Source organism: Annulohypoxylon truncatum, assembly GCF_022578515.1.
Source record: "Annulohypoxylon truncatum strain CBS 140777 unplaced genomic scaffold F4807scaffold_36, whole genome shotgun sequence".
Lineage (NCBI taxonomy): Eukaryota > Fungi > Ascomycota > Sordariomycetes > Xylariales > Hypoxylaceae > Annulohypoxylon > Annulohypoxylon truncatum.
In genome coordinates, this window is record NW_025953822.1 from 104,549 (window position 1) to 124,352 (window position 19,804).

The 19,804-nt window shown below is 48.6% G+C and overlaps 2 protein-coding genes across 2 annotated transcripts; one reads left to right on the forward strand and one right to left on the reverse strand.

Annotated features, from left to right (window-relative positions):
- The first annotated feature begins 13,227 nt into the window (after nt 1–13,227).
- On the forward strand, nt 13,228–15,771 carry F4807DRAFT_238858 (uncharacterized protein). Its single transcript, XM_047994258.1, has 3 exons — nt 13,228–15,617; nt 15,666–15,697; nt 15,761–15,771. The coding sequence occupies exon 1, from the start codon at nt 13,380–13,382 to the stop codon at nt 15,552–15,554; it is 2,175 nt and encodes a 724-aa protein (XP_047850659.1). The 5' UTR covers nt 13,228–13,379; the 3' UTR covers nt 15,555–15,617; nt 15,666–15,697; nt 15,761–15,771.
- A 416-nt stretch (nt 15,772–16,187) lies between these two features.
- F4807DRAFT_238867 (uncharacterized protein) lies at nt 16,188–18,214 on the reverse strand. Its single transcript, XM_047994259.1, has 2 exons — nt 16,713–18,214; nt 16,188–16,647 (listed from the first exon to the last, which is right to left on the reverse strand). The coding sequence occupies exons 1-2, from the start codon at nt 17,923–17,925 to the stop codon at nt 16,217–16,219; spliced, it is 1,644 nt and encodes a 547-aa protein (XP_047850660.1). The 5' UTR covers nt 17,926–18,214; the 3' UTR covers nt 16,188–16,216.
- Between the last annotated feature and the right edge of the window lie 1,590 nt (nt 18,215–19,804).

Genomic DNA, 19,804 nt, shown 5'->3' on the forward strand with positions numbered 1-19,804 from the left:
ATGATGCAGTTGTGATGGGTTGTCTTTCAAGCTTGTCTTCTCTTCTCGGTATCTACATTGCATAATATTAGCGTCTAGTAATATCAAGCGCTCAACCCCCCAAAATTCTTCACTTAGCCTTTGTCATTTGTGAAATATGTTACCTACTCATTCAATTTTGTGTGAACTGACTTGATTACCTCGGTATCTACGGAGTAGGTATTTACCCCTTTCCCCGTAAATACGTAGGGCGGTGTACTATGCCAAGTCTATTCGTACCCATTCATTGTCTGCTTACGTATACCAGCCATGAATTTGAAGGAATCGGCGAGTAGTACTTACCTACTCATGTTTGCGGATTTTGCTATGTACTTACCTAAGCACGAGGAATAAAAAACTTCATTGATATGCGATTCATTTTTGTGCTGCGCTTTCTCCGTAGTTCCGAAGGAATGGTTCCGGCGGGTACTGCCGGAGTCGGTCCACACTAGGTAGGTAGCGATAGTCTGTCTCCGCAAAATCTCGCCTCCCTTTCAGGCTTGTTCCTTCCTTTTCGGGAACATTACCACGCAGCCACGCAGCCACATCCCCGGTAGCCGGGACACCTCCTTCTGGATTCGGTCTTGAGACAGATACTGGAAGGTGCGGAGCATACCTGATCCATTAATTGGCAACATTGTCGTGCGGCCGCCGGACTGGAAGGTGGATACTTGGCCTTGTTGAAAACTTCGGTATCCCAGCGTAAATCAGTTGCCCCACGGCTACGGGGCAAACAATACTTCAGTGGGTAACCGGTAGATAACTTATTTCAGCCTTGAGATTGCTTAGGGCGCAGCCATTTCTACGGAAATAGAGTACTGCAGTATTGGGCCCTCATTTAAGAACTACGGACCACACATGATTACTTTAAGCTGAGTGCCTATACGGGAACCATCTTGGAGAGACATCTGGGATTCTTAATCTGTCGGGTACTATGAACAATGGCGAAAGCCAGGTAACGTCTCATCCTCAATAACTTCCAGGTCGTCAACTTTAGCTATCCTTCCACGTGCAAGAGCATCCATCGAAATGGCATTCGGCGATAAGCCAATCATCTCCCCAACGCCCATGGCAAGATCACCAATGACATGACCGGGAAAAAACACACAATAGAGAAACATAGAAAAGAAAGAGAATGGAAATTTCTCAAGTGGTATCTCAGGTAACAAAAAGCCTGCTACGCCTAGCTAAAGCTCTCCGCCCGGCACCTCGTGTGCCGCGGCGTCGAGGGGAAATGATAACGTGAAGGTAAAAGGTTCCAACAAGGGACATTGCTTGCGCAATGTCATTCCATAAACACATCCTAGCTGTGATTCGTTCGTATCCCGTTCAGATCGTTCGTGTTTGTCTGCGGTGGAAGATGTAGGGTGGTTGATTAAGTGTTAAAAGGTTGTGAGGTATGGTTTCTGGCTTTTTTTGCCAGTAAAATCGCCATAAGCAACTCGGGATATGAACAAGTTCGACATCCCGAGCAGAAAAGGGCTATGAGACTCCTTAAACTCCTTGCCAAATATGCTGCATGTGCTCGAAAAGGGCGGTAAAGCAGAACTCCGGATAATCAAGGTGGCGGGCCAACCGAGGGTGGAGTAAAAGGTACGCAATAATAACAGCAAGACATATAAGAAAGGCTGCTAAAAGCATCCCACACCAACCCCGCGACTAAAAGCAGTTGAGGCTGCCCTTCTTCTTTTTCTTGTTGTTAATTGCATTCATACGTTCCTCAAGGTGGGTTCTCGCCCTTTCAGCGTCTTGCCGTTTCTTGCGTTCCTCCTCAATCTGGTGAAGACTGTCGCGCCAACGGTTGTCTTGTTGAGGGCGTTCCTTGAGCTCTTTGACTTCTTTCTCAAGCTCTTGCGCACGCTTTCGCCAGGCCTCACTATCGGCCTTGCTCTTCTTGGATTGGTTCTCCAAATCGGTGAGAGCTTCTTCCAAGGTGGCAGTTAATTGTCTCTCGGCCTTTAGGTGCCTCTCGATGCTCTGGATCCTAGCTTCCTGATCTTCCCGGATTTGGGCTAAGGCAAGGTCGTGACTAGTGGGCCGACCACCAGTGGGCGTCGGCGGCACACCCTGTGTTGGAGACGCCGCACCAGCAGGCGGTAGAGGAGGGAGGGGAATAGCGGGGGGTGGAGACGGCAAAGAGACGACAGATGCCGTCTTACGGACCTGCGAGCTCGTTGAGCCGGTTCTCTTCGGCGTATCACCATTTGCAACCTCATCGAGACGAGCCTAATGAAACGTTAGTTGAAATTGAAGCGATATGTGAAGAGGCAACTCTTACCTGGAGGGCAGACATCTCGTCCCGAAGGGTGTCCAGTTCTGCTTGTGCCTTAATTCTAGCTGCATTAGCTTCCTCCAATTGCATGTTACGCTCTGTTTGGAGCGTAGACAATCGGTTATTTGTAAGCTGAGCTTGGTCGTAGTTGGTCTGGAGCTGATCTTCCAACTCTTCCACTAGACGAGAATGCTTCTTGTTCTTATTCTCAAGGTCTGCCATCCTCTTCTTAACTGCTGTCAGCTGCTCCAAAACAGAGGGGTATGGGCTCTTCAAGCTCTCGCCGTCTGAGTGAAGCATGTCGTTAAGCGAAGACTTTACAGCCTCAAGATCGCGCATGATGGTGTTATTGATAGCGGAAAGCTCTTCAATGTGACCTTCAAGCTCGACTGATTTCTGCTGTTCGATAGCTAGAGCTTTCTGGTCTGCTATCAGGTACTCGATACGTTCACTAATCTTTTCGAGGCTAACATCGAGGCCTAGGGCGAAAGCCACTTGAGTAGCGATCTTCATAAGTTCGTCGCGAGCTTCAGCAACATCACTTTCTAGCAATTTGATGTTTTCGGCGTGCTCTAGCATGAGTTCATTGACTTGAGCGTCATACTCTTCCTTGGAGCTAGTGCTAATTGCGTTGAGTTCCCTGGCATGGTCCTCGTGTAACTGAGCTAGGCTCTCTTCGTGTGCCTTCAAGGCTTCCTGGTGCTCTGTAATCTGGGTTTCGAGGCGAGTAACAAGTTGTTGGTAGCTTAGAGACTCGGTAGATGCAATATCGCGCGCCTTGGAGGCTTCTTCGAGCTGCTCCTTTGCTAGAGCATGCGCTTGTTCTAGTTGGGCCACCTTAGTCGCATTGCCGCCAATGATTGTCTTAAGCTCGTTGATCTCGTTACGGAGTGAAGTGATGAGATTCTGGTGCTTGGTTTCCACCTCCTTTGACTCCTCATCTGTCTTTGCGTGTTCTTGAGACTCATTAAGCTTTCCATTAACAAATGCGATTTCTGCCTCAAATTCACTAATGGTCTTCTGCATCTGTTCCTCGGCAGACTGCAATGCATCTAGAGCAGATTGGTGTTTATCTTGCCAGGTCGAGAGTTCGGCCTGAAGATGCGCAATCTTCTCTTCCTGAGCAGCACGTAGCTCATCGTCTTGGCTACTACGGTCCTCGGCCTGCGGTAGCGACATCCACTCGGCTTTACCAGTGGCGCTAATAGATGCTCGCAAGGCTTCTAGTTCGGAAACAAGCTCCTGTTCGCGAGTGTCGTGAGCTTCCTTCATTCCTTGGATCTGTTGCTCATTCCTCTCCAGCTGTTCTCTCAATGCGGCAACCATGGACATGTCCATGGGACTCGACTTCAAGCTAGATCGTTCGCGCGTTAGTCCCGTGATAATTGTCATCTTGGTTTCCATTTCCTTCTTGGCGGTCGCAACATCGGCCTCCAACTCCTGAATGCGTTCAGACCTAACGTGTAACTCGTGCATAGCGGCGTTAAGGTTAAGATCGAAATTCTGCATGATATCAGGTTGTTGCTCGAAGTTCTCGGCGGCGATGTTTCGGAGCGTTGCGAAAGATCGATGGGCCCTGTCAATAACTAGGACGTTTTGACTAGACTTCCGGCGTATCACTGGTGTGGCCATCCTTGGAGATGGTGGCTCCGCGTATTTCGCCTTCGCAACTTCGGTCTTGAGCTCCTCAACCATATCTAGCGTCTCCAGATGCTTTTCCTCTAATTGAGCATACCTGTCTGCGAGTTCTTTTTCGGCAGCCTGTTTCTCATCTGCTAATACTTTCAGTCTTTCTAACTCAGCAGCTAGAGCCTCACTGTTATCACTGCTAGCCGTTCCCGTCACAAGCGTCTCTCGAGACTCGGAAGGCTTATGGGTCTCGATCACCGGAGTATCTACAGTAGTAGGGGAGTCCATAGCTGAGGATAATTCCGAGGAGAGCGATCGCGATAATAACGTTGTATCTTTGATGTCGCTCGACCTCACATCGGATAAAAAACTCGACGGCCTCGTCTGGTTAGGAGAAGTAATTGATAGGAGCGAATCGCGGTGGCGGTTTGGATGCCGCGCCTCGTCGACCTGGTCTTGCAGTTCCGCTAACGTCCGCAACGCCTCTTCATACTTAGCATGAAGCATGTCGTACTGGTTAACTGTCGACTCATGTTCAACTCGCAGAGAAACCAATTCTTCGGTTACACTTTCGAGCTTGTCGGCAACGAACTTGGTTTGAGCGGGGCTTTGGGGCGGATAGTCGGTATCTGGCATAGTCTCCCCTAGATTTTCGCCCGGCGTCCGAGGCACCTCATGATCACCAGCATCCCCTTCAGGTTGGACATGCTCACTAACTTCTTCCTCGGTACCTTCGGCCACTTCGGGAAGGACACCTCTAACACCTAAACTGGGCCGACTCGAGTGGCTCTTGTGCGATCGCTCCGAGAAAGTACGACGATGTCCGATGCCATTGCTATGCTCGGATTGGGTATCGGACTGCTTGCCGTCCTGGTGGATGTGATCCAATTCGTGGAGAAGATTGTCAAGCTTTCCGAGACTTCGTTGGCGTTCGATAACCTGCTCAAGACGATCAATTTCGCGCTGCATCAGTTCCTGGTCCTGGTCAGACTCCGCAAGTCTTTCCTCAAGGGTGGAAATGTATTCCTCGGCGGCGGCTTCATTTTCTCTGATTCGAGCGATCTCCTTCCGTAATTCCAGAACGATAGTAGCATTCTTCTCTTCCCCGGAAGTGTGACCATCAAGCTTGGTCTCCAGGTCATGAAGATAACTCTCTGTGTTGGCTTCGCGATCCATCACTTTCTGTAGACGGGCTTGCAATTGAGTATTGAGAGTTTCAACGTAAGCACACTTGGTCTCCTTCTCTAGTAGATTGGTTTCAGTGTTTGAGAGGGTGGCCCGTGTGCTGGTGAGGGACTGCTCGAGCGTCTGAATCGTTTTCTCATACTCTAAAACAACCTGTTCAACGGCCTGAGCGAAAGAATTAGAGCGGTTTAGCCTTTCGGTTGCGACGTCACCAAGACTCTCCTCTGCGGATTGGTTTTCTGCGGCTTCATTGTTCCGGGCCTTAGCCATTTCAGCAATAAGTTTCGCATGACGCTGACTCAGGGTATTGTAACTTTCCTGAGCATCCAAAAGAGAGTTTTGTAGTTCCGTCTCCCGCTCGTTCTGTCGCTCGGACCTCTCGGTTGCTGGAACATTGCGACGCTCGCCCCCACTGCGCTCAGCACTTCTGATCTGTTCGCGTAAGAAAGCGACCTCGGCCTTCAGGCGCTCAATAATTGCTTGCTTATCACCCTCCTCTACCTGCTGAATCCTAGGCTTGCTTTGAATCGCACGGGCTCTCTGTGCGTATTGTACAGTGTTGAGTGTTTCGCTAAGGTGAAATTCCGCGGGAGTTACACAGGCGATCATGTACGTTATAGCATTCCCGCCCAGGGAATCCTGAAGGAGTCTCGTTAATCTCGAATCGCGGTAGGAAACGTGGGATCCGGCTTGTCTGGAGGAAAGTTGGGATATGACTTTGCCCAAAGCGGCAAGACCAGCGTTGATCGAGATACCCTCGCGGGCCCGCTCTCCTTGAGCACCGGTATTTTTCAAACGTTCACTACCAGCTAGATCGACAAAGTGCAGCTTGCTGTCAGTCGTGACATACGTGTCGGTTCCCGTCATAGTCTCCAAAGGAACCGAGAATCTCTTATTAGCTCCTTGAGCGCTTTGCGCCTTGCTCTTGCGCTGCACGAGATTTAGACTGAAAACAGCGTGCGATCGAGAGGATTTGGCATTAATAGCAGTCGCATCAGTCTGTCGGATTGTGGAACCGAAGTTCAAAGCATTCAGCAAGTCATCTACCGAGTTGATATCAACCTGTTGCAGGCCAGTGAGAATGATATTGCCCTTCGTATCTTCTCGGATAGTCACATTGCTTCGCTCAGACGGCTGAAGATGATCCGGCACGAGCAAGTCACGCAACTGCTCGTTGTAGATTTCAACATATGTCGCCTTTAATGACCAGTTCTTTTCAACCTTAGGCGTAGGGGATTGGACGGAATAACGAGCTGGAGTTTTTAGCTGGGACATGGAATTGCGATTAGAGCTTCGCGTAGGACCATCCAACTTCTCAAATAAAGCCATCGCAGCTCGTGGAATTACACCTATTTGAGTGGCATGTGTCAGCAGTCTGGTTATGAAACTCATGGCAGAGTAGGTTTATGAATTGCTTACCCATTACTTCCAAGTCGCCCTGCTCTGAGGGCCCAGATGTTCCCATTGTGTAGGATTTGCCTGCGCCAGATTGGCCGTAGGCGAGGAGGGAAACATTGTAACCTTGCAGAAAAGCATTGACACTGTCTGAAAGATATTCCCAGATTCCTTCCTGGGTGACTTCGGCGCCAAAAACTCGATCGAAGATAAACAACTTCTTTCCTTGCGGCGCGTCGATGGAAATACCTGTGTTAGAGGTTGTCTGGACCATCGACCGTTGGAATCGTTGTGGTATAAGCTCAAAGCCGGGATCAGTAGGTTTAAGAGCTGGTCGAACACGAACAGCTGGAAGTAATTTGTTAGTCTTGCGATCCACCGTTATTGAGCTTAAGAGGATGTTTTGGAATAAAGTATGCACTTACCAACTTTGACGGCAGTGCGACCACCATCTTCGTCTGATCCTCTGCTTCCGCCAGCTCCACCGGTCTTACTCGTCATACTAAGGCGACTGTTACTTCTTGGTGCCGGCTTAACCATGGCGCTTGTTGGGCGTGGTAAGCCTGGCGATGTCGGTGGTGACGTTGCCATAAGGATTACGTCGGTATGGCACCGACCTTGAAATACGTTGGGTTATATGCAAGGTCGAACCAGTAGAAAAAAAAAAAAGAAATGGTCGTTAAGGTGTTGATGTAAAATGTCTCGGAAAGAATGGCAAGGTGTTTACGTCGTTGGGTCTGGTAAGGCAATTTGCGAAAGGACGGTTACCTAGGTGAGGATGCAGAATGTAGAAAATAGAATGTGGAATGCGAAATGTCGAATGTGGATGTCGCAGAATAAGAAAACACCAAACACCAAAATAGATTCCGTCGTGTTGGGCCACCCTACAATCTTCGACCTTCAACTTTCGACCGTCGATTGTCAACTTGCCAACCTAGATAGGTCGTGTGCGATAAGACTAGACTCAACGTCATATGTCATGTGTCGCAGATAATTCAGGAAGCTGTCGTCACGATACCCAATTCATCATTCTTGTCGCGCGAGGGCATTGGTGTTGACGGGTTAAACGTGTTCAACGTTCTCGGGAAGACGACGGACGACGATCAAGTTTTAGGGGGTGAAATGAGATTTGGGGTAGTGCCAGTTTATTATTCCAGGAACGTGCACCATTAAAAAAAAAAAGGTTGTCGATTGATAGTCACTTTTCTCAAGCAGTGGAAGCAGCGAACCCAGTGGGATAATTGTGGGTTAAACCCTGTGAAGCAGGGGATAAGCAGGGGGCGCATCAACCTTGTTGCAGGGATGTCGCGCGCAAAGGGAGTGCAAGGGTTTTTAGTCCCTCTAGTCTCTCCTATCAGAACACAACGTTTACCCGTTTCGGTTAAGGCTAAATTGGGTCAGACGAGACGTACCTGATCCCGTACCAGAAGTACTCATATACTTGAGTCATTAGTTGAATGAGCCACTAAACACCATTGAATCTAGTATAGAATAGGGAATACTCCCCAGGTATTTGTTAATATGAGGGTACTTGAGGTAATACGCGTGCACGGGGAATAATCAGCATTTTTATGTCTTTAAAAAATAAACGAATATTATTGTCACTATCATAATACACCCTTTCTAGGTACTCTGCAAAGAACATCGCATTCAGAGCAGTCCCAGCCAAATGGAACGGTGCAGGCCTCCAGATATTTAGGGGTTCCTTCTGGTGGGAATCGAAGGTCATTGGCGGCTGGATATGTTGTCTCATATTTCTACTTTCACGAGTCAACCTAGCAACCTAGCAACTTAGATCCAACAACTTTGTTTGGGACCGACGCAAGTTGCAAACTTCAGGGGCACACTTTACACAAGCCGAGCATCCACAAGATGTCAGGCAGTTTCCGCTGTCATCCCATTTGCATGTCACAGAAAGATGGGGTGTCACGGGCGGATAACTATCAGAACTATCAGAACTTCAGGGTCTTGCTTGGCTCTTGCTTGATATGTCATATGAAGCCATATGGAGCGTGTATAAGACAGATTACATCATGTTTTCACCTTGAAGAAGCTAATCTAGCAGCGTTTGCTTACAATATAAGCGTCTTTTTTTTCGATATCTTACGTATGCTAAGTACGAAGTACATAGACCGGTCCACCTAGAAAGTCCACCGAGAAGGATTTCCGAGGTTCGCGGGCAATCCTCCCTCCACGTTTTCGCCATGCGTATGGAGAGAACCTTGATCGCTCGCATTTAACATCCATGTCGATTTTGTCTTTACTGTTTTCAACTGCATTGTGACACCTTAAGAACACCGCAGAATTTTCGACACTATTTGATTTGATTTTTTTCTTTTTTCTTAGTAGGGGTTTGTTCGCCCTACGATCCCAAACAGGGGGTTCTAATATCATTTGACGAGACAAACACCAACACAGCGTTGAAGTGCTTGCAGGTTGCTTATGCAATGCAAAAGCAAGTGCTTTTGTGGTAATATCAAGCAGTACAGGGCACTAGAAATGATAGGCAGGAATAGGGACAGAGTCCGCTTACTGCAGATGACTGACAGATAGCGAAAGGGAGATCTTGGCTCCAACGGATTGGATAATTCTAGCGGAGTGCGCACGCGAGAGCGGGTCAAACTGACCGAATTCGTACATGCGAAATTTCAAAAGCTGATTTTAGGGGAACGACGGCGTTGCGACGGCTTCCTTTTCCACAGCTTAGGGGCAGCGTAGGAAAGGGAAACATGCCAAAGGGGGAAATCCGAAATCAGCTGCAGGCACAGATACTACTCTTGTATCGTCAATTTCCAACCGTCCAACCACAGCTGTTGTCCAAAATTCCCAACTTACCTTATATAAGCCTTGGCAAGCATCGTTAAGGGTTACCGTTGCCGGGTACTCTTCCGAACTGTGATAGTGCCTGAGTGCTATGGTTTTTCATCAATCCCACGCGCGAACCTAATCAATGGAATATGGAATTCGTATCTGTATATATAATACGTACGATAGTCCGTGTCATGTTGACTCGAGAATCCAGCTACCGCCTCACCGGAATTTGCCAAGTTACCTAGGCACGATTACTGGACGAGGCAACGCTGCCAACAGCTAGGTCAAATATCGCTCGACTGCCCGAAGTCTCCCCCACGGACACGCTATCTTCATTGAGTTGACAACAACGAAGATCATCATCTAGATCGCGAAGAACACGCCCACTAACCGTGGATCACCGTGTTTAATATTGATACACTACTACAACCAAAAACAGAAAAAAGTTTGCCGAAGGCTCAATTTAATCGATAACGATCCTGGGCGACCAGGTAACGAACTTGCACAGGAATCTATCATTGCGTTTGTGTGGTTGAGGGAAGAATAAGGGTATTACTAAACAATGGAGAGCCGAGCTCCCTAATCCTTCGAACCCCGTGCTGATACTCACTTCCATCCGTATTCTGAATACTATCCACACCACTTAAAGGATGCCTTTGAAGGAATTTCGTAGATATCACGTAAAACACATTGCTCCGATATCAGGGAGATAGTACAGCCAAAAGAAAGAAAGAAAAGGCTTGATTCAAAAAAAATTTTCCAAAAAAAACAATACGCGTGTTTCAAAATCTTCCGGAACATCGTGGCCGGCGGTCCTTTGATATTAAATTGACGGACACCGAGCGCTAAGGCGCTTGTCTCGCCCCCTGCCTTCTTCTTCGGCCGCTTCGGCGGGAGTACACTACTAGTAGGTACCGGGGGTAGGAATAATATGTACCAACCTAATGAAGATTTCACATCCGCATATTTTTATTCAACTCTATTCTGCTATGTAGTCAATGCTCTCGCCAAGGATCGCCAGAACTCGATCCGACAGCTAGGAAGCAAGCCACCTCGATTCGTTCCCCGCGAGGCGCAGGCCAAGATCGAGCAAATGCCATCTTGAGACCCAACGAATGACGAGTAACCTAGTCACGGTTGGGCAGCTATTGGCCATTGTGATCGAGTGATCTTTGCATCTGTAACTCTATCTGGTTCATCATCGATCGAATAGAAGATCCTAGATGTGAGCGGTAAAACAGTTCCGATTACGTCTGCATACTTACATAAGGTACGTAGTCATGCAATGGATCGAGGGGCGTGGGCAGCATGTATGTGCTTGCAAGGAGATTTTCAACCTTCATCACGGCAAAATGTATATATTATTCATACTCCAATAGCCATTGAGCACTAGAAAAGCCTTCAGAAGAGAATAGTATAGCCTCGAGGTTAAATTGGCGGGGCCGCCTGAGGCTGCAGTAGTTTACCCTAGTACCTGTCAACTGCCGACGTGATGTTGTTTTCCTGCTGTATAACAAGTCGTGATGTGACGAGGACCGCAATATCTCGACCCTCGAGGTCGGTGGTGATAGCTTATTCGTGGAATACTATGAATGACTAAAGTTTTGCAAGGAGTACCTAGGTAGTCTTCCAGGTTTCTATCGCCATCTGCATCACGACCGTCCCCAGAACAACCCCCATATGTTCGTCTGATGGTGAGCAAGTGCATGCATGAAGCAATCCCGGCAAGTTGACCTTGATTTTCTGCGACGGCATCCTTAATCTCTACATATACTCATGCATCCCATGACTTCTTGACTAGGAGCTGTTCAAAGGTAAACGCAGATCACATTACCCCTCCATATCCCTCCATATCACATGTATGCAGCCTTGTTTCCGAATAATTGATATCGAAGCCCGTTGAAATCTGTATCACCGCACGGTTACATGGTTTGGAACGACATTAGAACATCGGAAGATTCGTCAACATCAGAATCTTCATCTCTCACTAGGTTACAAACTACAGGCGAGCTAATCAACTTCCAAGTTTAGGCTACGATTTCTGCTTCTAGAGCATCGGGTGGCAGGGAAGCCCGCAGTAGTTCGTGACAAGGTCTCCCTGGAGGTCACATCGACGTGATGCTACATACAAGATAGAGAGTAGATAGATAGGTAGACCAGTTTTCAAAAACATCAAGTCAGGAACAGTAAGATGACGATTACCTAATCAAGGATCGAACATGAGCGACCGGCAATGCAAATCCCCTTTGAAGGAAAGATCCGCCTAGATTTCGCCCGCGTCGTCGGAGTTAGATGATGTTCCTGCTCTAAGTTCCTCCCGCCGACTACGCTGGTGATCCTTCCAACTCACAACCAGCGAATAACCTCCGTCTGACCCCATCAATACATGGAGGCGCACCCACTTATGAGTGTTTCGACATCCGAAGCAAAGGATCAACTCTTTTGCTTACTGTACCTCGATATCTAGGAATTCGCGCAAACTTGACCAAGTTATGCGCCTTCTAGTGTCGAATTCTGTAAGTTATAAGACGTCATCTATTCATAAATCCCGTAGGATTCTTCAACTATCGACAACGATTTACGCCAGATTTTCGTAGCTGCAGCGTAGCGTACATACATGCGCACCTCGCGAAGTCTCCAGCCGTGCGCCTTTTCCCGGGGCGTCGTTGATCATGATCTGATCACCGTCTGCCTAATGCTCGGAAAACCAGGCCTGCCAGGCTACTTGCAGTTGGGAACGTCTGAGCGTACTGAAAAAGACAAGGCGGGTTAGTTGCGCCGATATTGCCGCAGGGCTAAGACGGCCTGTCCAAATTTGTTTTGCCCAAAGCACGAGGTGTGTGTGCAATGTGATTGGTGGTATGTTTCAAGCACCCTTCCCGCCATGCAGCTGGTTCGCGGCGATAATGGGCTGCCAAGACCCGAGTATGCTGAATTCCACCGTTTGCGCGCCCGAGCGTGCATACTGGTTATGCACGTACGTCTGTATGCGCAAGTAAGTGATGAAAGAGAACGAGTCGGCAAATTTATTTCTCTGATGCCAGCCCCATTACCCATCACACGTACATATACCTAGATAGACATTGCCTTTTTGAGAAGTATTTGGAGACGTGCAGCTCTTCTTGCTCTTCAGGCCCGATTTGGAGTTGTTGGTTCGACATAAGAAGCAAGCATCTCCTGCAAGCTTTCCCAGTCACACCTAGCAAATGTCGCGATCCTGTGTTTCGAAAAACCTAGTAAACATATCCATTGACCGTTTCCAAGGTTGCCAACTCTGCCAGTGACCAATAACCCTACTGAGCTACCGATGTCCGATACCCTAGGCATTGCGAAGGAAGCCCTGTTAGCAGGAATTCGGAGAGGTCATCCCGCGCGTGGAGCGGATGTCTCATCACTAACAATCTAGATTGTCTTTGATCCTCGGGGAGAAAACCGTTGATGCTGAACCCCTCCTGCTCCTCTTGATGTGGATATCAAGGTTTCACAGTTGACAGTTGACAGTGAATGCATGCGACTTTCGGCACTGAGTGTGGGACGCGGGCATTGCATGGAAGTACCGAGATGCAGATGAGTGGTCATATGAGCTTGAGATCTATCGTAGCTATGTGTAGGCATGTAAAACATGCATAACCTTGATTATTCCGTGCGAGATACTACCAAGTCGACTGCAAGATAATGTAGAAGATGCATATATCACGTCTTAGTCTAACTTTCCAAGATGACTTCGTAGAAAAAGAAAGTATCTGGATACTGCATAACTCAATGACATGAATTAGATAGGTATTTACGGATAGAACGAATTCAATGAATGAGTTAAATGGGGAGCTAGAATGATATTGAGTTTGGTGTCACGTGCCACGCGTCATACACGCGTTCGCTTGTTTCTTTGTCACACGCGTTTCTTTATCCAATTTGCTAATTTATCGATTGTGGTGATAACTTCAAACGCTGTCCCTTTGGACTACCTGTCCTCAGGTCTATACCATTCTTCCTAAAGACCAATTGGCCTTTTCTGGTAAATATCAAGGGACTTACGACTTATTAAGCTTGCTATTGAAGTCATGTCAAAATGCCGGCCGAAGTAATCAGTCTACTATCATCAAGTCCAGCCGCCGGACCTTCCCCGCCAATCCTCCTCCCTGGTGCAGCCTCGTCGCGAACAACTCAGAAGCCCCCTTCCAGAGCCCTCGACTATGGAATCGTCGACCCAAACACTGGACCCTCATCGAAGGTAAACAAAGGACCTGGAAAGATATGCCATGACCCACCCATTAGCGCAAAACGCGCGAGTGGCTATATTTCACGACGTGATGACGACTTTATGTTCCTGTCGGATGACTTTGATACAACCGGCGATCTTGACGGAAACCCAGCTAAGAAGCCTCGAACCTCGACCTCGACCACGGGTATCCAGAAGAGGGGTGATAATACTCTGCAAAGATCAACCTCTGCCACGTTTACTTCTAAAAATCTAAAACCGCATTCACCAAATGGGTTGAATCGCTGGAACTGGAACGCAATAGACGACCCCATCGAACATAGCAGCTCTCCTGGCAAGTTGGTTGCTAGTAAAGCGCCGAGCAGGTCGCATGATCTTTCAGATCCATTCGCAAGCCCATTAAAGAAGCAGACGACGAACGCCAAGTCTTCCCGGCTGGATTTGACGAGTGATCCATTCAAAAGTTCACCTATACGAGAGGTTAATACCCGCGCACCATTAAGGGACACCACAGCCAATCAATCGTCTAATGTCCCCTTTGATTCTCCAAAGGGCAAAAAACCGACGAGGGGGCCAGTAGTCATCGATCTCTCAGATGACGATAGCGAAGATTTGCCAAGAAAATATCAGCCCAAGAAGTCCAAGCAAAATGGAGCATGGGATCCAATATCTAGTTCTATGCCGGAAGCGAAGACCAGTAACAGCCATATCGTAGATTCGGACTCCGATGACTTACCCGACTTGGGCGACATTGATTTCTCGAAGATTAGGTCTAGCAAACGTTTCTACAGTCTAACACCTTCGCCGCCTCGTAAGAAACCCAAGGCGGCGGTAAAAGAGAGGGGGACGACGAAAGGTGCTACGGCGAAGAAAGCGGCAGAACCGAAGAAAACTAGCGAAGAAAGAGACTACGAGAAGCAAAAGAAGGCAGAAGTTCGCGAAGCCGAAAAGGAACGCAAGCGTATCGAAAAGGAACAGGCAAAGGAGCAGCGAGCCGCCGAGAAGCAGAAGGAGAAAGCACTCGCCGAAGTCAACAAGCTCAAGACCGACAGGAAAGTCGCCGTGCCGGAGATGATAGTGGACCTTCCCGAGTCCCTAAGCGTCGGCATCAAAGCGCAGATCGAAGAGCTGCTCCGGAAGATGGACGTGCAGTTCGAGTACCGGCCAAACCGCATCGGCGACGTGGTACAGTGGCGGCGGAAGGTAACCTCGAAATACAACGAGGAGCTCGGGCACTGGGAGCCCGTCCCGATGCGCGTCGTGCCCGAAGCGCACGTCATGGTCATCCTCGAAGCCGCCGACTTCGTTAAGCTCGTCCTCGGCGCCGAGGACCAAGGGCTCGAGGCCCACGTGCTGAAGATGAAGACGGCGCACCCGGACAACATTCTCCTCTACCTGATAGAGGGCCTGACGCCCTGGATGCGCAAGAACAAGAACATCCAGAACCGGCGCTTCGCCAGTGCCGTCCGCGCCCTCGACGTCAACGACGCCGCCGCCGCCGCCGCTCCGTCATCCAGCCAGCAACGGCGACGCAAGAACACCACGCAGCAAGAATACATCGACGAAGACATAATCGAAGACGCGCTGCTGACGCTGCAAGTAGTCCACGGCGCGCTGATCCACCACACGAACCTGCAAGTCGAGACGGCGCAGTGGGTGGCCGTGTTCACGCAGCACATAAGCACGATCCCGTACCGGCGGGCGCGCGACGCCGCCGCCGACGCCGGCTTCTGCATGGAGGCCGGGCAGGTGCGGACCGGCGACGGCGCCGCCGACACCTACGTCCGCATGCTGCAGGAGGTGACGCGCGTCACGGCGCCCGTCGCCTACGGCATCGCCGCCAAGTACGCTTCGCTCCCCGCGCTCGTGCGCGGTTTGGAAAGGGAGGGTCCGCTGGCGTTGGAGAATTGTCGGAAATGTGCGAATAAGGATGGTGCGTTTAGTGATAGGGTTGTTGGGCCCGCGGTTAGTAGGAGGATTTGGAAGATCTTTACTTGTCGGGATCCTGGGAGCATGGACGTGTGAGGGGAGAAAAAGGGAGAGGGGACTGATGGTAGAACGATGGTTGAATTTAGAAATTACTGCAAGGTACGTAGAAGGGAATTGAAGTGAGTTTGCCTCTGACGTGCTACGCAGCGCGGTTTTGTATCGTTCGGTTTATAACGCAGGTAGGTATTATCCCTCGGGATCTTCAAGATCGAGGGGTATAGCGGTTAGTTAACATGTCTTAGATGCCTCTACCCGCCGCAGTGTTACGACATTCTGACAATTAACGGCATCTTCGTGGCCTACGTCGAGACAGGTCGCTAATTTTAGACCTATTTGTTTCACGACGGTGGTTGGTTATCATGTCTCAATTTATTTATGTGCCTGTCGGCATCCTATATACAATGCAAAGTAAGCACATGCTGTGCCACGACGATTACCAGCTATTCAGGGCTGTCTGTCCACACCACTCTGCCGGTGGTCATCAGTGGAAAACGTCATTATCCCTGTTGATAGCTGCCCACCCTTATGGATATGCCCCCCATTTGTTCTGCGCGCCATCCTCCCGCCCAATATATGCAGCCCTAGGCAACGAGAACAATACTCGGATAAAGGTATTAAATATAAACACCCATTTTCTTTAGGCGCTCCTTATATTCGCCACACCTGTAATAGAAATAAGCATCGGGTGAGCGCTCCTTCTAGTGAGCTCTCAATTCAAAAGTAGGCATTCCAGATTTGCTGGCCTGGCTCTGAAGATGGCGCCAATGTATCTCAGAAAGGAGTTCGGGGATAGAGTACAGAGTCTTCTCGATCTCGGCCTTAAGAACAACCGTCTGGGAGCACTTATGATAGATTCCGGCGTCACCCTCGATCTGAACGGCCTGAAGTTTCGCCGCGAAATCCCATACGCTGCACTCGACGGCCTCGGGTTGTGGTATAGGCCATAGCCCATTGCTGTGGAGAGATTGGATCGTCGTTCCTAGCATCGAAGCCAAGCATTCGCCTCTCTCAGACGATACCTTATACCGCGAGCAGAGCGACTTGTTTTGCTGGACGAGTCCTTGTAATATGCTATCGAGGCGGCTAAGAAGCGCCCTAATCATGGATAAGCGCGCTTTTTGTATGCTCTCTGCAAATTTGGTTTGTAAGTTTTCATGTTTTAAAGGGGATTTAAAATAGCAGGAGTAGACTCACCATAGATCTCGGGCGGTTCCAACGCTCCCACGTAACGCAGGTTGTTCCCGGCCGAACTAGAAGAGTTCAACAGCAAGGCCTTCGACATCGCATCGAAAGTGACGAAATCTCCCAACTCCCACGCGATCCAGAGCCGCTCGTGGCAGAATTTCGAGCGTAAGGACTGGCCGAGCTTCTCACACTGGATATGCGTAGTCCGCGACCAGCCCTTAGCCCAAGGCCGCAGGATATGGGTCATGTCGTATTTATCCGTCAAGACACACAGGTTGTAGAGATGCGTCGTATAAACGAAATCTTCGTAACCAGATACTTGATCGAAACGGCTGTGGATGATATTCAGAATGATGCTCATCGCGGCGGAATTATCCTCGGGTAACTTCACGACCCATGTCGACTTCCCGTCCTTCGACTGCGCGTTCTTGCCCTCAGAAAACTCTCCGTACAGCATCTTCCTCCAGAAAGGTGAGGACCTGGCCATGGCCTTGGAACATACTATAAACTCTGCAGAAAGATGGCCCACTTCTAGGCACAAGTCGCCTTTGGGGTCCATATAACATTTAGGAGGACGAGGAGGCATTTCTGGCTCCATTGATGTTTGTGATGATGATCCTGAAGACGGTGCCGACTTACCCCCAAAAATAGGACTTGGGCTCTTTGTCGGCGACTGACTTGAGGTGGAAGACGGGGTCTGGCTGCCGCGGGCAGGAGAGTTTCTAGTAGAGGAGCTCCTGACAGGGGAGTCCCTACTGGGAGAGTTTCTGGTAGGAGAGACCCTGGAAGAAGCGGCCCTGTTGCTATTGCTCCTCGCTGGCGTCTGACTTGTCTGTGATGTCGGTGGCGAGGTACTAGCTACAGGTGCGGCCGGCACAGCTGGTACAGCCGGGGCAGTCGGCCTGGGACCGAATAGGCTCGGCGACGACTGCTTCGGTTGGGCTTGTACATGCACTTGTGCTTGAGCGGGGACAGGGACCGGAGCGGGCGATCCGATAACGAGCCCGCGCGGGTTCCCAGAGCCAGCAAACGGTTGTTGGGATGGTGGGGGTATAGGAGTTCCGAACAGACCAGCTCCCGATCGGCCTTCCGGATTACTAATGGTGCCGAACAGGCTCGTATGAGGACGAGCTTGCGATGTTGTAGGCGAGAAGACACCGCCGCCCCAGGCAGGAGTAGGCGGCTGGGAGGTGGGCGCACCTCCGTTCCCGAAGTTGGCCATAGCAGCAGCTATTGCCTAACCTGTAGTTGTGTTATAGACTGGAGTGAGCACACGAGGAATACACTTTCGCCGAGGTGGATCTTGACAACTGGTATTCCTTAACTGGTAGTATATTCTCCAGGAAAGAATCAGCGGGCATTCGCAAGAATTAGGTATTAAGCACAAATCTTAACTAGCAAAGTCATCATAAAAAAAGGTCAGATAACTCCTCAGGAAGCCATTACGAAGTGAATCACTCTTTAAAACACATCAACGGGGACAAAAGGGCAGAAGCAATTCCTGGTAACAAATTAAAATCAGTCTTTCCTGCCTCTCTTACCGCCAGACGCATTGACCAGGGATCCCTTTTTCCTCTCACACTGTGCGATCTCAACCCTCAATTCAATGAATTCATGCAGCAAGATGCAGGTGCCTCAGATACACATGCATCTCTCATCAACGATGAACCTTCAGAATCATGCGTCTTTAAATTTGAATACCCGCTCACCTATGTCGAGCAGCTATTAAGCATAGTCAGATCCGGGGGGCACCGTATTTTTCCACTAGCAATCTAAGAATATTCAAGAGTCTCAGGATCCTTCTACAGTATAAATACTGTCCCACCCGGGCTACCAGCACGGTGTTAGCCCTAGGAAGAGATCTCAGCCCCTTTTGGGCACAAGATCCATTTTCACCACGTAGCCCCCTGCCGGTGGAGCAAAGTCCTTTGTTGTTTATTAGACAGATTCAGATGTGCATATCGCCCATACGGCCATTTGGGTTGGATATTAGGCGCATTTGGGCAAATACGACATTTGAGTTGCGTTAGTGTATGTTGTCATAGCCAGAAAAATCAAGTTGAGAAGCTGATATCTTGGAGCGCTCTAATGGGCTGAAGAGGCCTGGGGTTGTGTAGCATTCTTATGTTAGGCTAGATCTAGGTGAAGCGGGGAGTATAGATCCACATTATACGTGACATTTATCGATTGGATTCTGATGAAAGTGAATAACATATGTTTAAAAGCCACGAGATTCAGTATCTCGTTACTACCTATGCACGTGGTAGGTTGGGTCGAAATTTGGTATCTATTCCCAATTACTAAACCAGAAAGTGAAGAGATAAAACTCACCAATGCATTATCTTCGGTTATAACCGAACCTAGGTATACTTAAAAAGAATTATAATCTACGGGAAATAAGTCAATTAACAAAACCCCATAAAGTGGTCTAAGCATTAAGCAACGCCATGGCGTACGCTCAGACTTGCGAATACTCTACTATCGCATGTTTCTCGTTTACAAGAGCTATCATAAATCGAAATCACAACCAACTCATGTTGTTACTATATTAGTTGATATCATGTCTACCTAAGGAGTACAAAATAAGTAGTGTGGTTCCTGCCGGAATATAATCATCAAGTTAATCTCTCTAAACGAGTTTGGAATATCTATAACTAGTAGATGTTGTATCTTGTTAATTTGTCATGCTATTATTGTTGGTTTGGTTTATCATATTCTATCACAAATCATATACATATATCTAAAATGGCATGTTCAACCAAAAAATTGAATTGCGGCCGTATTGTCGTATTTGTATGTGGATGCCAACTCGCCATCCCTACCAGAGTCTGTCAATAGGGTTATTTTTTTCTTCTCTAACTTACGTTCAGTTGTAAGATACTTTGAGGAAGACGAATTCTCTAACCCATATGTTCCATGATTCATCTTGTAAAACGGGAAAACAAATTTCTACGAAATTATGAATGTTGTAAATACCTATGTTCGTATTGCTTAACGACTAGGTGCACTTTCAAGTATTAGGTGAATAGGAAAATAGTTGAAAAGGCATTTTGGAACTATATGTACCTTGTATGGAGAACGATCATAGAAACTTCGGAGGG